Below are 20,767 nucleotides of genomic sequence, written 5' to 3' on the forward strand. Positions count from 1 at the left end.
AATAATAATAATAATAATAATAATAATAATAATAATAATAATAATAATAATAATAATAATAATAATAATAATGTTATTTGTTTTACGTTCAAATAACTACTTTTACGGATTTTGGAAACGACGAGGTGCCAGAATTTTGTCCCGCGGGATTTCTTTTACGTGCCAATAAATCTACTGACACGAGGCTGACGACTGAGCCAGGATCGAACCTAACAAGTTCAATTAGTCACTACTGATCTGTATTTAGGGCAGTCGCCCAGGTGGCAGATTCCCTTTCTGTTGTTTCCTAGCCTTTTCTTAAATGATTTCAAAGAAATTGGAAATTTATTGAATATCTCCCTTGGTCAGTTATTCCATCACGTAACTCTCCTTCCTATAAACTAATATTTGACCCAATTTGTCCTCTTGAATTCCAACTCTATCTTCATATTGCGACCTTCCCTATTTTTAAAGACACCACTCAAACTTATTCGTCTACTGCCTCTTGAATTCCAACTCTATCTTCATATTGTGATATTTCCTATTTTTAAAGACACCACTCAAACGTATTCGTCTACTGATATTATTCCACTCCATCTCTCCACTGACAGCTCGGAACATACCACTTAGTCGAGCAGATCGTCTCCTTTCTCCCAAGTCTTCCCAGCCCAAACTGTAATGCTACTTTTTTTTTTATTTTTTTTGAAATTACCCAGAACAAATCGAGCTGTTTTTCTTTGGATTCTTCCAGTTCTTGCATCGAGTAATCCTGGTGAGGGTCCCATACACTGGAACCATACTATATTTGGAGTCTTACGTACCCACCTCATTTGATCCCCTCCCCTCTTGGTCAGTCCTGTCTTCCTGACAGCTACAGGATTTACGTCCTCTTACCTGTTCTCACACCCATGACCCTGTTCGACCTGTCTTTTCCTATCCTCTACTCTACATATTCCTTTCCTACCTTTTCCCTTCCTCCTACTTCCACACTTTTCAGCAACAATTTCCTGTTCCTCATCTTCCCTCTGTTGTTCTACCTGCATTGATTCGTACCGATTTCTCACAGACATCTGTCCTGAATTTTTATCCTGAATAGAGCCCTTAGACTGCAATCTCCTTCCCCTTAAAACATTAGACCACCTGTGTTCTACATTTCCCCCCTTTCCTTCCCCTCCCTCTTTTACTCCTACTGTACCATGTACATTGTTTGAGGGAGACCTACCTTCCTTCCTATCTTCTGAGAGAATCTTAATTATCTCCCTCAAACTCTCCAACTTCATCCTCATAGATTTTAATGCCTGGCCACAGCCTCAGTTCCTACGCTTGCACTCCTTAGCCATTCTTTACGGAAAAATGAAAATAAAATAAAAAATAAATGTATTTTGTGTAGAAAAGTGAAAGGAAAGAATGTTGTCTAGCATAGAACACAAAGATCACACAACAATAAGGTTATTAATATACTACTACATTACGATACTACTTAGTCGTGCTATATTTTTATCTTGCGACACCATGACAGGATAAAAACTCCCGTTAATTACTGAATACCGAAAGGAATACACAAGAAATACCCAATTCTAAACTGCAGTTAAACCTATCCTTATCAAAACAACAGAATTCTAGTAAGAGAGTTTCTACAGAGACATCGACTATACTACACATATATTTTACAATAATAGAATAAGCATGCTAATTTCTAATAAGATACTGCAATACAATACAATAATTATAAACTACGTTCAGACGTATCCTAATTACAATATGTTATTACTAAGAAAAAAAAAGAGAAATAAAGAATTTGATTATTAACTTTTACTCGATGGATAAACGAAGGTGCGATGTATAAAGTATGTCGGGGACTTATTGTTGGAAACAGCACATCTCTCAACCACGGTACAACCCCAGGATCGCTAGGGTATTGTTGTTTCCTGGAACGGATGTATAAAAGCTGACACGATGTTGTAAGCTTGCAACTGCTTCTGGCCGTGGCACAGTGCGTAATTTCAGGAATCTAGCCGGCCAAAAATCGTATCTCGGAAACTAATGGACCGATTTACATAAAACTTAGTATGTAACTGCTATTATTGGAGATAATTAAGTGTGTGGTCAATCAAGTACAAAGAACAAATTACGACGCCAGGAATAGAATTAGTAATCTTTGTAATTTTAATAATTTTTCGTTATAGCTTTAAGAAATTAAATAGATGTTAATAGTGGGACATGCTGTTTAGAATGTTTAAAAACAGATACAGGAATACATGTACTTGCCAAACAATTTATTCATTAGATACAGTTACATCAGAATCGCTATCGTCACTTTCATTATCTCTTTCGGCAGAACCAGATACAGGAGGCTCAGACAGTAAGTTGAGCACTTCTCGTGAAAGCGAAATCAACTTCCTCCTCCTTGATCTCCCTAAGCTGGTAATATAAGGGTCCGATGATATAAGCAGCCTATGGAAAAGGTCAGTATTTGTGTCTTTCTGGAAGTATTCCTATTATCTTTATTCCTGGTCTCCTGGGCTTCCTCGGAAAGGTGTCCAATAGGTATAATACAGTGCCATGACCCAAGAGTTCGTGCAAAGTTACAGGCATGTAGTACGATTTGTATTTTTGTAAGTATAATTGTATAGTTTCCTTTGCGTACATGCCAATGTTACTTTATCAATGGCATACCCACACGAAAGAGTTTCTACGATGGCACGTAGATGGTTTATTAAATTTATATCTACTCCAGTAATATCCGCAGAAGTGGAAGCTTCTCTGAAGAATCTTCTAGCGGTTTCTGTCATTGGTATTGCCAACACCTTGCTTCGGATATCAACCAATAGACGCGTTTCCTCCCTGAACTTCTGTAGTGAAGTCATCTACAATATTTATTTATTGCGTGTGTATTTTAGGCTTTAAATCAGTGCGTAAATGTATTGTGTTGAATGAGAGTTATGCGATAAGCCTACGTGTGTGTTTTATTTCTTTAACATTAATACTGTGATCTTTTGTAGTCATCTGCAGTATTTATTTACTGCGTCTGTTTTCTAGCTTTTATTGTCCGGATAAATTTATTAAATACAATTAAATACATCACCTGCCCCTGAAGTCCATAAAAATTATTTGCCTATTTTCTCTCGCACTTTGCCTTATATTTCAGGGCTGAGGTCTCTTATGTGCCGTAGTTTACCTCTGATTCTGTACGAACCGAAAGTGGCCCCTGTAAACCCCACGTCCCCTTCAGTTCATAAAAGTAATTTTTGGCTTAGTTTCTTCAGCCTTTTGTCTTGAACTTACATACTGAATTTTACAAATGCATGTGCCGCCGTTTTCTCGTGATGGCGTTGAGCGGAGCGTTCGATATGGCAACCCTGTTGTCATAAGAGCAATACTGTTTTCTTAACATGGAATGAGCTATAGTAAGCTAATGGCAGGCTCGTCCTGACATTGTTGTGATGCACGTCCTTCTGCACGGCTCATTCTCTGCTCGAACCAACTTTTATTGTACTTCAGCAATTTGTCCCTTTTTCTACCACATTTTGTCCAGCGTGATCGAATTTTAGCACACAAAATACTGACAGATTTCCTTATTGACTTGGATATATCCTCGGAACAATCCTCAAAGCCTAAATGTTCAATTACAACATTCGCAATATCATCGTTCCGCTTATATTCCCTGCTGTTCCTCAACAGCTCGAAAACCGACCTCCGGGTTACAGAGTACATGGCTTCTGAAAAAAATTAATTACTCTCATGGTCGCGCCTGGTCGCAGCAAAAAGTCACAGTTTTCTATTCTTTGAAGTATAGATAACTAATCTAAAAGACTTTCATTGTGGAAATCAAAGGCAATCCATTTTGAAAGTCAGCTCGAATTTGTATAATTAACGCTTGGACACCATGTACCTGAATTTTAAGTGCATACTTCGGACAACAATATAGTAATTTTCAGAAAATGCTACATACTATATAAAAATACATACCTTCATCTAATATAATCATATTGCAAGCTAAAGAAATATTTAGTTCTGATGTTTTTACTGAGCGCTCACATAAATAATAACTGAGCGTTCGCCTCGGAGGAGAGCCACTTTAGGCCTTCGGTGAGAATAGATAATCAGACAGCGCGACTTTTCAATACTTAATTATTGTACCCAAGAGTCTTATAAACACGACTCACAGAAAATGCTCACCAAAGACAAGGGTTGAAAATATTATTTTTGGCCGGCTGGATGCTAGAAATTACCCACTGTGCGTGGCCCCCGTTATCTCGGTGGTCACGTTCCGGCCCCCTACTGAGTAATCCCTTTCTAATTGCCCTTTTCCTCACCTCTTGACATTTGCCAACGCACGGTTACATTCCCAATCCTGAGACCTCTACAGGGAAATATCCCCGCGCATCACAATCCTAAGTACTTTCTTTCATTCAAGCAGTACAAATATGGAGAATTATGTATGGCTCTATTGAGCCTTGCTAGTAGATTCTTTGTCGCTACGTTAATTAAACATTTCGTCGTAAGTTTTTAAGTTGTTCGTACCGTACGTAAAACAACGGCTGATACTCGCTCTAGTTTCAGGAAATATTTTGGGGGGCCCGGCCCCCGTGGGCCCCCATTGGCTACGCCTGTGATGATAAGGGTCATACTCGTTTGAAGTTTTAACAACAAAATCGTTGTTATTATAAATGGAATTATTACTTTATTAGGAAAATTTATATTAAAACACAAGTTACTTAAAGAACCCATGGCATTGCAACCCTACTGGACCTTGGCCAACCAAGTGACCGCTGCTCAGCCCGACGAATAAGCAGAATAAACAACTAATATTCTCAGAATTGTTAGATTTCACCCAACGGTCTACAGAATGATGATATAAAACAACTAAACCTCTAAAATAATAGTAAATTAACTATTATCTCCAAATTTAGTGCTAAAATGGTCACAATGAAGCCACTCTTCAGTACAACGCCCTAAATATATCCAAGAATAGGATTAGGTCCAAAGTACAAAATCAATAATCTTTTGTGTGGTGCTGTTTAACCCCACAGCTGCCTGGCCGAGGTGGTAAAGGCGTGCTCGGTTCGCCCGGAAGGACGTGGGTTCGAATCCCCGTCAGGAAGTCGTAAAATTTAAGAAACGAGATTTCCACTTCCGGAGGTGCACGTGGGCTTGAGGTTCACTCAGCCTACACCAATAATGAGTACCAGGTTAATTCCTGGGGCCAAAGGTGGCCGGGCGTATAGCTAACCACTCTACCCCATCAAGTGCCAAGGTTACGGATAGGCGAAGCCTTTACCTTCCACCCCTCCAAGAGCCTTCATGGCCTGCTTTGCTTTTTGTTTAACTCCACAGCACTGGCGTTCTACACTGTGACTTGAGTGCTGGCGCATTCTCACAGACCCATGGATACTTTTTAAAATATTATAATTGTGTAAATCAAATACATTTTACAGGTGCACTTTAAATTATAAACATTATGGTAAAAATGTGTAATGATAGTATATAGTACACAACATAAATGTACTGACGTCTGGCATTTTCCAATTATTTTATAGTAAACAACATTCTAAAATACAAAGTAGCCTACTCAATGCAGAACATTTCTTTCAAAAGTAATCGCTCTGGTCTCAAAATTCTATCATTGAATTTGCTATTGTCCGCCTCTGTGGTGTAGTGGTTAGTGTGATTAGCTGCCACCCCCGGAGGCCCGGGTTCGATTCCCGGCTCTGCCACGAAATTTGAAAAGTGGTACGAGGGCTGGAACGGGGTCCACTCAGCCTCGGGAGGTCAACTGAGTAGAGGTGGGTTCGATTCCCACCTCAGCCATCCTGGAAATGGTTTTCCGTGGTTTCCCACTTCTCCTCCAGGCAAATGTCGGGATGGTACCTAACTTAAGGCCACGGCCGCTCCCTTCCCTCTTCCTTGCTTGTTCCTTCCAATATTCCCATCCCTCCACAAGGTCCCTGTTCAGCATAGCAGGTGAGGCCGCCTGGATGAGATACTGGTCATCCTCCCCAGTTGTATCCCGCGACCCAATGTCTCACGCTCCAGGACACTGCCTTCGAGGTGATAGAGGGGGGGATCCCTCGCTAAGTCCGAGGGAAAAACCAACCCTTTAGGTTAAGCAGATTAAGAAAGAAAGAAAGAAAGAAAGAAAGAAAGAAAGAAAGAAAGAAAGAAGTTGCTATTCATAAACTATTTGGAAAATGGACACCTCTAGCATGAAAATTCGACATTACTTAGGTAGAAAAACCTTTGTACATAATTTGCAATATTACTTGGACTTACCATGCGGCACATTATCTTTCTAGTCTGACTCGTCAGGGTTTCATTCTAAATCACTTTCAAATCTTCTCCCAGAGTTTCATACACTCACTTTCTTGTCCAGTGGCTATAGATTACTAAATGAAATGCTGTTAATAAAAATTTTCTTACTAAAGCCTCCAAGAAGTGAGTAATAAAAATTTGAAACATTATTTTTAAGGCGCCATTGCGCGTAGATGTAATTTTATAGACATAGATGTGTATTGGCGCCAAGTCTGACTGACCCAGACGGCTATTATTTCCAGTTCTATTACTAATTATGCAAACCGAGAGTGCGAGCTCAAACTAGATAAGGAGGTATAGTCCTTGCAGTTTCCTCGTTAAGGACCCGCACGCTTTTGAAGCCTAGCTGGTCGGCTGCTTTTACATTCTTTGTCCACGGAGTGCCAGGATTCCCCGAAGTCGGAACACAGCGTTGTCAACTCTTATCTTTTAACAATATAGCCAACGAGAGCGAGCAGTGAGACCGGGCAGAACTGCGTGCAGCTATGCAACACTGGAGACCTGACAAGGGAGCCGGCTCCAGGACCGCTACCCTCTTGAAGTACTTCACGTGGACTGTCACCGACAAAGCAAGCGTGCTGTTGGTCACAGCAGATGCGACTCCAGACAGCCATATATTATGTATTTACTGACACGGCGTGGTACGGCTTAACGTTTGAGTCGCCGGTCATTAACGAGAAAACTGAGAGAACTATACAAACAGAAACAGGTTTACAACACCGATAATTCCCCCACCAATAAAAAAAACATATGGGATGGATCTGTGAGACTAAGTGAACTGTGCTGCAGGGTTAAGGATAACACTATTTTTTTATTAATATTACTAATTTTTTACTATTTTTACTGTTGAAATGTCCGGACCTGAATGGCTATTCTCCGTATAGTAAATAATCTTGAGTTCTGTTTACTAATTTCACCAAGCTGATGAAAATATCATAATTTCGAGATTTGAAAGATTGTGCTACAGCACTGGTAAATAATCATTTTACTTTGTTCATCAGCTTATTGCGGACATTTTCAGGCAACGCTGGTGATGTGTAACCCAGATCAAACGTTCTTCTGCATCAATACAACACATTACAGTCCTTGCCAACATGTGGTCCTTGAAGATCTTCCTCCGCCTAGAGGATTTGTGCACTGGTGTGGAGTAAAACGGTGTTGCAGGCCAGGAATCAACTCACCTTGTACAAATGATTGTGATGACAAACCAGTAATTCCTGTTCTGGTAGGGGAATCTACTGAAAGGTTCGAATCTGAGCTTCCGAAAAGAAGAATCATTGTGAAGGCTTTCCTAGTGGATAACGACGACCAAGAGAATGGCAACGGTTATCTCAGTGGCACTGGACTTATTCTTGGTGATGGTTATGCTGACGATATTGAAGACTGTATTTATAGTGATAACTATGATATCAATTCTGTCGATTTTTATGGCAGTAATGGACCGCGTTCTTCCTCCAAACCTTCGTACAGAACGAAATGCCCAGCACTCACTAAGCCAATAAGTGGACGGCGTGCATTTCTACCGTCCCTTGGTAGGAATATAAACCCAGTGCTATATACTAGTCCCAGAGGCACAACAACGAGCTTGAGAACGGAAACTAATCTCATGGAAGATGCCACTGAAATATCTAATACATTTGCAAAGGCTACAATCAGTCTCATAAATAATATCATAAAAAATTCAGAAAAATCTGAATGTAGTCAGAATACTTTTCCATTTCAAGAGTCAGCAATGATTGTTAACAGTCAAATAACTTTCAAGACCACAGTTCAAAATTCAGAAACGACAGGATATAATGAGTTGTCTTCTGAGGCATATAATGAAATTAAAACGACCCTTCCTATAAATGGGAGAAAAGAATATAACAACGCGAAAGTTCTAAAGAACATCACAATCTCTCTTCTCAATTCTACATTTAATCAAACTAATGTGGATTCAGACGAAAAGAACCCTATACATGTTACCAATCTCACAAATAAAACATCTCAAAAGTTGAAAATTCCCTCACCATTCAGTACCCAAATGTATTCTGCGGCTATGATTACGTCAGGAAGCAACGAATATACAACACACAGCAGTGAGGAACATGGAAGTAAAATAGATCGCTTGCCTTTGTTTCCAACGAATACCCCTCTTTGCCAGAAAGCTGGAGACTTCCGTTACAAAATCAGTTGTACGCGCTACATCCACTGTAGCTGGAACCATGGCAGGCTCCAATATGAGATAATGCGCTGTCCGTTTTATCAGGAGTTTGACAGCCGTAAGAAAAAGTGTGTTCCTACAGGACTTAGTGACTGTGTACCGACCTCTCTTTCTGACCAAGACGTAATGGACATTTTGGGAGACGAGGAAAGACATCCTTAAGATGCTGTACTGTAGACACCGTTGTGATATAGAAGTCATTTCAATGTATTATTCCAGATGATTGGATCATCTGATTTAAAATAGTAGACTGCGCCAAGTCATTGAGAATATATATTTGTACTGTTCAGAATAAATGTATACATTCAGATGTCTTGTTAACTTCATTGATTTCAACTTTAATGTCTTATACGAAATTTTATGCGTTCTGCCTAGAGCTATTTTTGTTGCCGACTTAGGCTGCCATGGAAGCCAGTTAATATCCATTAATCAATTGGTTTCTCCCAGTCGGTGGAGTGGTAGAACAACACCCACGGTAGCTCCTGCCTGTCGTAAGAGGTGACTAAAAGGGGCCTCAGAAGCTCTCAACTTGGGAGCGTGGGTTGGCGACCATTTGCCGCTTAGCTGAGTCCTGGTACTGCTTCCATTTACTTGTGCCAGGCTTCTCACTTTCATCTATCCTATCCGACATCCCCTGGTCAAATTTTGTTCTTTTCCGATCTCAACGATATTGCGTTTGGAGGCATAGTCTTTCATTTTCACGCCCTTCGTGGCCCGTGTCTTTCTTTGGCCGATATCTTCATTTTTCGAAGTGTCGGACCCCTTCTAATATTTTCCCTCTGATTTGTGTTAATAGAGGATGGTTGCTCAGTTGTACTTCCTCTTAAAACAATAAACACCACCACCACCAGCAGTCGATCGGTTAACAATTTCGAAAACAAGATAATCTCAGTTCTGTGTTTCATTACACTATATGACACTTTCGTTTTGCTTACGACCGTATTTTCAATTAGGTCTGAAAACTTAATTTTGATACAGACTATTTTTCATAACTATGATTTGCCCTGATGAATCTTAATATAACAACCGTTTCCTTAAGAATTCTTATCTCATTACACATTCACTTGTGCTAAGTACAGTGTGTTTGCTTATGGGTGGGGCCGGGAGAAACCTCGCTAGCCACGGGCGGGCTTGAGAAGCGCCAGTTACGATCGAGAAGACGGCAGTAGTTAGCTAGCCAGCTGTGAAGCACGTGTGTAACGCAGTGGTTAGAAATGCAACAGGGAAATACCAGCTTGAACAGAGTTTTTATGTACGATACAAATGTAAAAGCAGAGTCATGTAAAGAGGTGCGCAGACAGTTTCCAGTGAAATACCCGTGTGCTCTAATTCCGGAAGAAAAACTGTTAGACGACTTATTAACAAACTAAGGACAAGAGGATCGCCAAATGCTTCAATTATCTTAGCGAAAACGAAGAGTATTGTCGGAGGGCAAAATTGATGAAATCAGTGCATCATTCACACGCTCTCCAAATCTCTAAAACGGGTTTGACAGGAAATTACTGTTTCAAAAACATCCGTTTCTACTGCCATTCGACTTCTGAAATTAAAGCCATATAGAGTGCATATCGTGCATGAATTACGGCTTGGAGACGATGAAAAACGAGTTCAGTTTTGTAATTGGATGTTACAAAGTATTGTGGACGGTAGTGTGGATCCTCATTTAATAATTTATTTCTGATGAGGCGTGGTCCCATCTAGGAGGACATATTGCCTGACAGAACAATCGGTACTGGAGTATACATAATCCCCATTTAATTTATGAGTTTCCATTACATGACGATAAAACTGGTGTTTGGTGCATCGTTACAGCGAAGTGAATTATTAGGCCCATTTTTATTTTTCAGGATACAGTAAATACACAAAGATATCGCACTCTAATACTCGCACCATTTTTCCAAATGTTACCAGATGGGAAGAAATTTTAAGGGTATTTCGAACAATATTCAGCAACAGCCCATACAGCTCATGAATCCATGAACGAATTAACTGACGTGTTCTCAGGGTTTATGGCCGCCACGTTCCCCCGACCTCACAGGGTGTGATTTCTATTTGTGGGGAACACCTAACAAATAATGTTTATAGGAATAATCTGCATAACATAGACGAATTGAAGGAGAATATATCAACAGAAATTAGGAAAATTACCGAACAAGAACTTACCCATGTGAACCGTAATTTTATTAAACGATGTCAGAACTGTGTGGCAGTGGACGGACATCACTTCCAACATCGCCTATAACACGGTAAGTACTGCGTAGGCTAATTCATTAATGAATTACTTAATGTGTCTATAATGTTGTTTTACGTCCCACTAAATATTGTGACGGTGTTCGGAGACAACGAGGTGCCAAAATTCAGTCCCGCAGGAGTTCTTTTACGTGCCAGTAAATCTACAGACACGTGACTGACGTATTTGTGCACTTTCAAATACCACCGGACTGAGCCAGGATCGAACCTGCCAAGTTGGGGTCAGAAGACTAGCACATCAACCGCTTGAGCCACTCAGCCCGGCTTTTTATGGGTCTTGGTAGCACTGTAATATAGACAGTGGAAGCGCACAGTTAGTTGATTCCCGCCCGATAGCGTGGCTAGTGCCCGGTGAGCGATGCTTTGACCTTGACTGGCGCGTCTCAAGCCCTCAAGTGGCTAGTACCAGGCAAGCGAGGTTTCTCCCGGCCCCACCCGCAAGCGAACGCACAGTAAAACGAACAAGAAAACTAGGCAGCTAGCTTTTTTTTAACTAGTTGTACGTTGCACTGACACAGACAGGTCTTATGGCGACGATGGGATAGAGTATTTGCCTAATGTAGAAAATGGGAAACCACGGAAAACCTTCTTCTAGGCTATCGAACGTATTTCCCGAATGCAAGCTGATAGGTGCATGATTAAAACCGCGTAGCTGGGCTGAGTAGCTCAGGTGGTAGAGTGCTGGCCTCTGAGCTCAAATTTGGCAGGATCGATCCCAGCTCAGTCCGGTGGTATTTGAAGGTGATCAAATACCTCAGCCTCATGTAGATTTAAAGGCACGTAAAAGAACTCCTGCGCGACAAAATTCCGACAGTTTGGCATCCCCGAAAACCGTAAAAATAGTTGGATGTAAAATAAAGGTAACATTATTACAAACAGGTAGTCGACTCGCCCGGTAAGGTATATAGCTATTTTGGAATTGTATTCAATTCGTTGTTGAATATAAAATTCCACGGCCTGTTTCCAATCATTCGACTGGGTCAGGACAGGAATGGAATGAATAAAGCCGTCATATAGCAGCGAGGATAGGAATTGAGCCGGATGCCTGTCTCTCCTCCACCTTGTTCAGCACAAATCTCACATGGAATGGCCGGGATTTGAACCACGGAACCCAGCGGTGAGAAGGCGGCGCGTTGCTGCTTGAGCCACGGAGGCTCGCAATTTTAGTTGTGGGAGCATACAATTCATGGCCTGTAATTTTCATGAAAATCAAACCACATGTTCTTCGTATCTTTTTCAAAAAGTCTCTCATGCAATGAATTGGAAAGAAACTAGCCGCTAGGTAAAAAGCTAGAAGAAGAGAAATAAAGTGTTTGTGGAAACTGAGCTCGCAATGAATGAAGTGGTCAGATGGCATTGTTCATTATGATTGCGGATTCTAGTACCACACAAGCCCATAAATTCATACTGAGATCAATAGCTGCAGCTCTGGAGTCATGATAAGAAGTGGCACCATCTTCCAGGGCACAACAGTCCTTCGATTCTTTTCCTGCACGATCATGATAGACCGCTGAAGGAAAGCTTATTACATTTGATGGAGAACATGGATTTGTGATATCAAGGATGAGTTTAAAGAATTGTTGAGGAATGTGAAAACAGGTTTGTACCTTTAAAGGCGTTAATGAATGGTAAAAGATCCATTTTATTATAACAGAGAATTAAGAGTCTAAGAAGGAGGTGCAGATTGGAAATAATAGAGTTAGAAATGGCTGTGGAAGTAAGGAGAAATTGAAGGAACTTACTAGGAAGTTGAATCTAGCAAAGAAGTCAGCAAAGGATAACATGATGGCAAGCATAATTGGCAGTCATACAAATTTTAGTGAAAAATGGAAGAGTATGTATAGGTACTGAACCCTTTCTGGCCTGAGATACGAACCCACAGTGAAAACAAAGTTCAGTGTCCATGACAACAGATGTGGCATCGTCCAGGACCAGTGCAGGATTCGAACACACACTTCTCCGCACCCTTGATCTTAACAACAGGATCTCCTGGGGTGGTTTGTCCGTATCTCTAAATTTATATCTCGCTTACAGACTTAAGGGTGTGGAGGAAATTCAGAACGCACTATTCTCCGGCAAAATGAAATACTTCCAATAAGAACAAACTAAATTTTAATGTCCTTGGCAAAATAAAATCATATTTCAAGATAATATAATATACAAGTCTTTGGAACCATACCATCGATTACATGTGATTAAAAAATACATACATTAACAAAAATAATATTAATTTGCCGGACAAGATGATTGTTAATCTTTATTCAGATAAATGCATCCCCAAGATCGTATATGACAATTTACTGTAATTACGAATGCGTCAGCGAAACTTACATGACATTCCCTTCGATACAGGGAACCAAGTTACAACTAAGCAAGAAAACACTTGAAACTGGTTGAGTGGTCAATGCCCCCCTACAATTAATAAACAAAGCAAAAAAATGAAATGAAATTATAGACATAATAGTGTGGTCCACTACTCGCGATAGAGAAAGACGAACTCAACATCATTACGTGAGTAAAGTCAGAATTTACTCTTAACACATAATCAAATCACTTGTATAAAAAGCAAAGCAAAGTCACCTCCTTACAGACCATGAAGGCCCTTGGAGGAGTGGAAGGTAAAGGCTTCCACCATTGTTAACCTCGGCACGTGGTGGGGTAGAGTGGTTAGCTCTACGCCCGGCCGCCCATGCCCCCAGGAATTAACCTGGTACTCATTTTTGGTGTAGGCTGAGTAAACCTCAGGGCCATATGCACCTCCGGAAGTGGAAATCTCGTTTTTAAATTTTACGACTTCCTGACGGGTATTCGAACCCACGTCCTTCCGGGCGAACCGAGCACGCCTTTACCGCTTCGGCCAGGCAGCCCCTAAATCACTTGTATAAGGAGTCAAGAAACACAAAGAAAAACAATTAAAAGAAAAATACACATTCAATCACTGGCTGTATAAATATATCTGTCCAGGTCAAAGGGACCCGGGCGATTCCACGTTGGATATGCCGGGATTCGAATCATGGGTCGTCTGGTATCGTAGCGGGTTGCTGAATCTATTTTATTTGCAAAGGGATCCTATCACCTAAATTCATTAATTAATTACCTGGCCCTACGGCCGAACAATTTATTTGTATACGAAACAAACAGAACCCATTTACAACTCCTTTGTGAAGGAAATTACGATTTTTGGTCAAGGGTCTGTATATTACCATAACACTGTTTTCCCCTCAGCCATACATTTCAAAGTGACAGCCGAAACAGATGGGTCACCCCGCCCGCCTGTCTTCTTTTCGCTCACCAGTTTCCTTTTAAAATCTCGACTCTGCATGACCTCACACAGTGTTCTAAACTTCTCATCTATTGAAAAAAAAAACATATGCTTTTAAACTTATCATACATATGACCGTATCAGTAACCTATTGTAAGACAGCAAAATACAATTTTAATAACTAGATCATTAACAGGGATCACTGTTTAACTCACATTGACACAGATTCAAGAAATACAGACCCGGGTTCGTGACCTGAGCACACCGAAGAATAAAAAAAGAAACGGTGCTTTTTAACTCGATAATTAGTCATATAAGAAACATTATACTTCTTTACAATGCAGGGGAATAGAAGAATTAACATAAAATGTTTCCTTACGGAAACCCCTATTCTAAATGGAGGTTGCTGATTCGAATCCCAGCGTTGTTCCTCATACATCAAACAGAATATCTGTATCCAAAGACCTTATGCCATAAATCTACTACTAATTTGACATTTAAAGGAAAATATATTGAGTGCATACATACATCTAGAGAAAATGTATGCATTAATTATACTCTATTTACATACAGTGACTATAGGACTAGTATATATATTCCATCATCATAATCTTTATCCTAATGCACTCACAAAGTAACTTATAAAGCGTCTATTCTAAAAAAATAATAAAAACTGTACATCTAACCCGCCTTTCAAATGAATTGCGCGATTACTGTAACCCAATGGTGAAAGTGGATTAATTACACCGATTCCACCATGATCAATAACATTATCTCACTCAACAAGCTTCCTACGCTAAGCACTTAAATATAATTTTCTCTTTAAAAAAAAATACATCCTAATCTACTATTAATATTTACAAGATACGCATTCATAATTACTAAAAACGGAATGCACTTATCTGAATACTTCCATGATGTCTTCCGTTCAAGCCTCGGGGGGTCCATGCTGGGAGACTTTAGCCTTCCATATCAGTAACGATCATCACTGGTATACCAAGGGTCCAGAGCTGGGTAGCTGTTTCTTGGAACATGGTTGAATTTCTCGTTCTCCACTGAAGACACTGTTACACCAACACAGAATATTATCCACTCATGAACTTAATGTTACAATCACCCTTGATAGTGATCTCAGGGCTACCGTCACGCACAGAAGTTATGCCCTGTTATCTATAAAAAATATCACAGTCCCTTTTGAAAGTTATATAACTTATTCCATATTAGATCGCTCTCAAACACATACATTCGTGTACTGTTTTTTCAATATGAGCTTATATCTCTCAAATCATTCCCGCACAAAGGAGCATATTCTTGTGACGAGTGACGTGAAGTAGGCTCCAAGACTAGTTCCCGACTGTTGGTCTATTTATTAAGACTGGCACAAGATGGCTGACCCTATACTCCTCCCGGAGAGGATATCAATCTATTCCATTGATATCGCGAATATCAGTGAAGCAGTGCGCTCGAGAGGTAGCTAAACGTATTCCATGAATCTCGATTGTGTGCGGAAGCTAATCCATTCGTAAACTATCTTGCAATATCCGTAGTAACAGCCCTGCCTCTTAAGCAATTGCGGGACTCCCCGTGACAGGCCACGTGTGCAGTTCATCGCGTGGGGATGCTTTCTTTATGTGATAGTGTCACTACTGCGTAATTTAAATTCCACGGGATATTTAGCATACCCCTTCCGGACAATCTCTGTACATAATTCCAAAGATGCATGTGGTGTCATTTGTTCTCCTAATCATAGAATAATTTGAGATGATAAAATAATCTCTCCTCACCTTTTCGTCCCGTTAGGCTGGCTTCCCACATAAAATTTCTGTGCGGAATATTGGCTGTCCGTGATTCTCGCCCCCACAGTATTATCACGTGGTACGTGATCGAGCCCTGCCCTCTTCTATTCTCGTCACACAGCTTATCTCTATCGCATTCGCTCCTTGGATGGAACTTCCCCTGGCTTTCAATGCTCACGCGTTTCCCCCCACGGATCCGCGCGCGCCAAATACAGAATATATTTAATAAAATTTTGAATATATATGCCTGGATCACTAATTCATGGCTCTGATACGGCACAGTACTTTAGGAGAGAAACAAGTACCATAAAAGAACATTCCAGAAATCATTAATGAACAAGGGTAATGTGTATGTAAGGATCTTCTAAAAGCAGAAGTATTCAAACAGCAGCATGTAAAGATTGTTGGTTACAAGGATAATGTCCAGATAGAGGGGGTGACTAACGCTAGAGAAGCATTAAACTGTACCTATAGTAACAATGATATTTACAATAAGATACAAAAGTTGAAAACTAGAAAAGCGGTTGGATTTGATAAGATTTCTGGGGATATAGTTAAGACAATGGGTTGAGATATAGTACCATATCTGAAGTACTTATTTGATTATTGTTTGCATGAAGGAGCAGTACCAAATGAATGGATAGTTGCTATAGTAGCCCCTGTATATAAAGGAAAGAGTGATAGACATAAAACTGAAAATTACAGGTCAGTCAGTTTGACATGCATTGCATGTAAGCTTTGGGAAAGCATCCTTCTAATTATATTAGACATGATTGCGAAATTAAGAACTGTTTCGATAGAAGGCAGTTCGGGTTTAGGAAAGGCTATTCCACTGAAGCTCAACTTGTAGGATTCCAGCAAGATATAGCAGATATCTTGGATTCAGGAGGTCAAATGGACTGTATCGCGATTGACCTGTTCTAAGGCATTTGAAAAGGTGGATCATGGGAGACTATTGGAAAAAATGAGTTCATTTGAACTAGACAAAAGAGTGACTGAATGGGTTGCTATATTTCTAGAAAATAGATCTTAGAGAATTATAGTAGGCGAAGCTTTATCTGACCTTGTAAATTTTTTGCTAGTTTCTTTACGTCGCAGCGACACAGACAGGTCTTATGGCGACGATGGGCAGGAAAGCCCTAGGAATGGGAAGGAAGCGGCCATGGCCTTAATTATGGTACAGTCCCAGCATTTGCCTGGTGTGAAAATGGGAAACCACGGAAAACAATCTTCAGGGCTGCGGACAGTGGTGTTCGAACCCACTATCTCCCGGATGCGAGCTCACAGCTGCGCGCTCCTAACCGCATAGCCAACTCGTCCGGTGACCCCATAATAATTAAAAGGGTAATTCCTTAATGCAGTATTATTGGACCTCTATGTTTTCCTATATACCGTACCGTATATAAATGTGATATTAGTAAAGAAGTGGAATCAGAGACAAGGCTTTTTACGGATGATGTTATTCTGTAGTAATAAATAAGTTACAAGATTGTGAGCAACTGCAAAGTGACCTCGATAATGTTGTGAGATTGACAGCAGCCAATGGTACATTATTTACACTTCCACACAGACATCTGATGCAGACGCAGAGCCAGAAGTCTCCTGGAGGATCACCTGAACTTATTATCAGAAACTGGACTGACTATATTCTGGAAAACCAAAGACAAGCGGCCAGAACCGCCACAGATAAACTATGAAACAGGATCGAATATTCTGGTAGAGGAAGTACAAACGGAAATGGAAGATGGCTACGCCTTAGGCCCAGAAACAACATTGCAGATTTTAAAAAATGATTTAATAAAGACCATGTGAAGTGGCTGACTATAATATTCAATGACATCTACGATTCTGGCAATATTCCTTACAAGTGGATAAAATCGAAATGCATAGTACTGCTCTCTTTTTTTTTTTTTTTTTTTTTGCTAGTTGTTTTACGTCGCACCGACACAGATAGGTCTTACGGTGACGATGGGATAGGAAAGGGCTAGGAGTGGGAAGGAAGCGGCCGTGGCCTTAATTAAGGTACAGCCCCAGCATTTACCTGGTGTGAAAATGGGAAACCACGGAAAACCATTTTCAGGGCTGCCGACAGTGGGGTTCGAACCTACTATCTCCCGAATACATATAGTACTGCTTAAAACACCCGGGACCGGGCGAGTTGGCCGTGCGCGTAGAGGCGCGCGGCTGTGAGCTTGCATCCAGAAGATAGTAGGTTCGAATCCCACTATCGGCAGCCCTGAAAATGGTTTTCCGTGGTTTCCCATTTTCACACCAGGCAAATGCTGGAGCCGTACCTTAATTAAGGCCACGACCGCTTCCTTCCAACTCCTAGGCCTTTCCTATCCCATCGTCGCCATAAGACCTATCTGTGTCGGTGCGACGTAAAGCCCCTAGAAAAAAAACCCTGGAGTTATAAACGATTACAGTATGATAAGCCTTATGAGCCATTTGTTGACACTTTTTTCTGAAGGTTATTTACAGAAGAATATACAAGCTCTGCGAAGAAGAAATTTCACCTATACAGTTTGGATTCCGAAATGCAGTTGGCACACGGGAAGCTCTTTCAGCATACATGTACTATTTCAGCGATGCAGAGATATAAATGTTGACATTTATGTCCGTTTTATTGACTCTCAGAAACTAAGACATCGGTCTATGTATATGACAAAGATCGGAGTATTATTGCCAACTTATACCAAAATCGGACTGCTTCTATAGGATTGACGGGTGAGAACACGGAAGATGTACATTTCGAACGGGGTGTAAAGCAGGGTTATATAATGTCTCCATTTCTATTTAACATCTACTGAGAATATAAATATCTTCTGGTAAGCACTGCAATATACAGGTACGGGAGTGCGTTTAAATGGCCTGTAGGTAAACCATATTCGATATGCGGATGACACTGTAATTTCTGTAGACAGCCCGGGATATTTAGGCCTACAGTATCTCATCGACAGAGTGGCATAGACTAGCCACGGATACATTATTGACATTAATACTGTGTAAAGAAAGTAAAAGTTATGGTCATAAGCAAGACATTATTCTTTCATGCCATCTTCTATAATGGGCCAGAATCGTGTAGAACAGGTCCGGAAATACACATATCTCGGTACCACTGTTAACGATCAACGGGAAAATTCGGATGAAGTGAAGTCTCGTAATGAAAAAGTCAGGACTTTGTTCAACAAAATGGGAAAACTGCTTTTTAAAAATCGTGAGTTGACAGCCACCAAACTGAGTCTCTACAATGTGTTTTCTGTCCCCTATTACGGTGTTGAAAGATGGACTTTGACAAAGTCGCTTAATAAATTAGAGGCCTTTGAGATGTGACTCTACCGAAGGATGCTAAACGTTTCATGGACAGATCATGTCACAAGTGCAAAGATACTTCAAATGATGAGTCCCGGTGGGTGGGGGTAGTAGATATCCCCTGCCTGTCGTAAGAGGCGACTAAGAGGGGGACCAGGGGCCCTGAACTTTGGAGCGTGGTTTGGGGACCACGGTTTCCCTAGCTGAGTCTGGCACTCCTTCCATTTCTTCTTTCCTATCCAAGCTCCCTTGGTGAACTCTTGTTATTTTCCAAACCCGACGGTATTAGGGCCGGCATTCACTATTGCTCGGAATGAAGCGCACTCATTCGGATGACATCCAAACGAATGACGTCTAAAAGCAGGGCCCACTCATAGCCGCACCACAACTTGCCAGTCGCTTCCTCATCAACAGGAGGTATAGGCCTTTTCGTTGCATTGCGTTTAATTAACTTATTTCATCAACTATTGTCCTTGACGTAAAGAAATTATTGATCGCTGCTGCCCTTGGACGAAGACAAGAAAAAAGAAGGAGAGTACGGGCGATGCAGTGGTTGCTCAGTCGAGTTATTAACTCGCGTGTGAACTTGATTCATCAGTAGTCTTTGGACTTGTAGCCAGAAGTTTGGCGAATGATATGAGAAAAATGGACGAGCCAACATACTTTCATTTGATGGTGTTAGTAACTCAGTTTATTAAAAAACAAGATACTAATTTCAAACTGGCAATAAGCCTACATCGACCCTCTCTTTTTTGGCATCTGGATGTCCATAGGAAGAACTGAAATACCCAACTGTAATCTCACCCCAAATGCTGGATGTAATAATAAAGATATATTCTATTCTGCTTACAAGAATATACGAAGGTAAGTTGAACTGTTCTAATGTTTGATTTGTTTCATAATAAACAGTTAATTCCATCCCAAAAATACAAAGTACAAAATATACAACAATAAGTACCGTAATGTAATGTTTGATAGTTTATGGTATCCAAGAAAGCTGCATAATGGTGCAGTAAAACCTATCCTCAGCGAAAACCCATGGGACCGGAAATTGTTTCCGTTGCATGCAGAATTCCGTTTCATAAAGGTGGTTAAAAATAAAATAAAAATCATAAGTAGGCCACATACCTCCGTTACATAATCCAGCAGTAGTTGTATATGATTTTGTTTGGTAATAGATATAATATTGACACTCATCACACACTTACTAGTATATACACTTAGTATATACACTAGTTCATCCAGAAGCGAGGCCATGGAGGGGAGTTACGGGGGTTATAACCCTCCCCCCATGGCATTTTTACAAAAGAGAATAAACATACACTGACAATAAACAAGTGACAGTGGACTCAAAGAGTTAGCTCTTCTGAACATTCACAGAGACATAACTGCAAAACCAACAGCTCTCGTGAATCTATTTTCTAAGAAGCCTCGAAAGTTGGATTTTAGATTGTAATCTGAACATGGCGTGCAGTGAACACATTCCTTAACCTAAATAAAATATAAAATAAAAATAAAACAATCGCAGCCCTGCCGCTCTCTCTAAAGTCAATATTTCTATTTTATATACACACTAGATAGCTAAGTGGAAATATATCAAGCAAACAGATCAGACAATAAATAAATAAATAAATAAATAAATAAATAAGACAA

At 40.4% G+C, this 20,767-nt stretch overlaps 1 protein-coding gene across 7 annotated transcripts in view; it reads left to right on the plus strand.

Moving 5' to 3' along the window:
• LOC136858588 (uncharacterized) overlaps positions 1-20,767 on the plus strand; it is a 187,184-nt gene that overhangs the window by 132,533 nt on the left and 33,884 nt on the right. For 3 of the 7 annotated variants that reach the window (XM_067138258.2, XM_067138259.2, XM_068225626.1), the window contains one exon: positions 7,313-8,746. The exons of the other annotated variants lie outside the window; for them this stretch is intronic. In XM_067138258.2, the coding sequence (XP_066994359.2) occupies positions 7,313-8,656 (1,344 nt within the window). In that variant the 3' untranslated portion in view covers positions 8,657-8,746. Of the gene's footprint in view, positions 1-7,312; positions 8,747-20,767 lie in introns of those variants that run through there. 7 annotated transcript variants of the gene reach the window in all.

Source organism: Anabrus simplex, chromosome 1 (genome assembly GCF_040414725.1).
Source record: "Anabrus simplex isolate iqAnaSimp1 chromosome 1, ASM4041472v1, whole genome shotgun sequence".
NCBI lineage: Eukaryota > Metazoa > Arthropoda > Insecta > Orthoptera > Tettigoniidae > Anabrus > Anabrus simplex.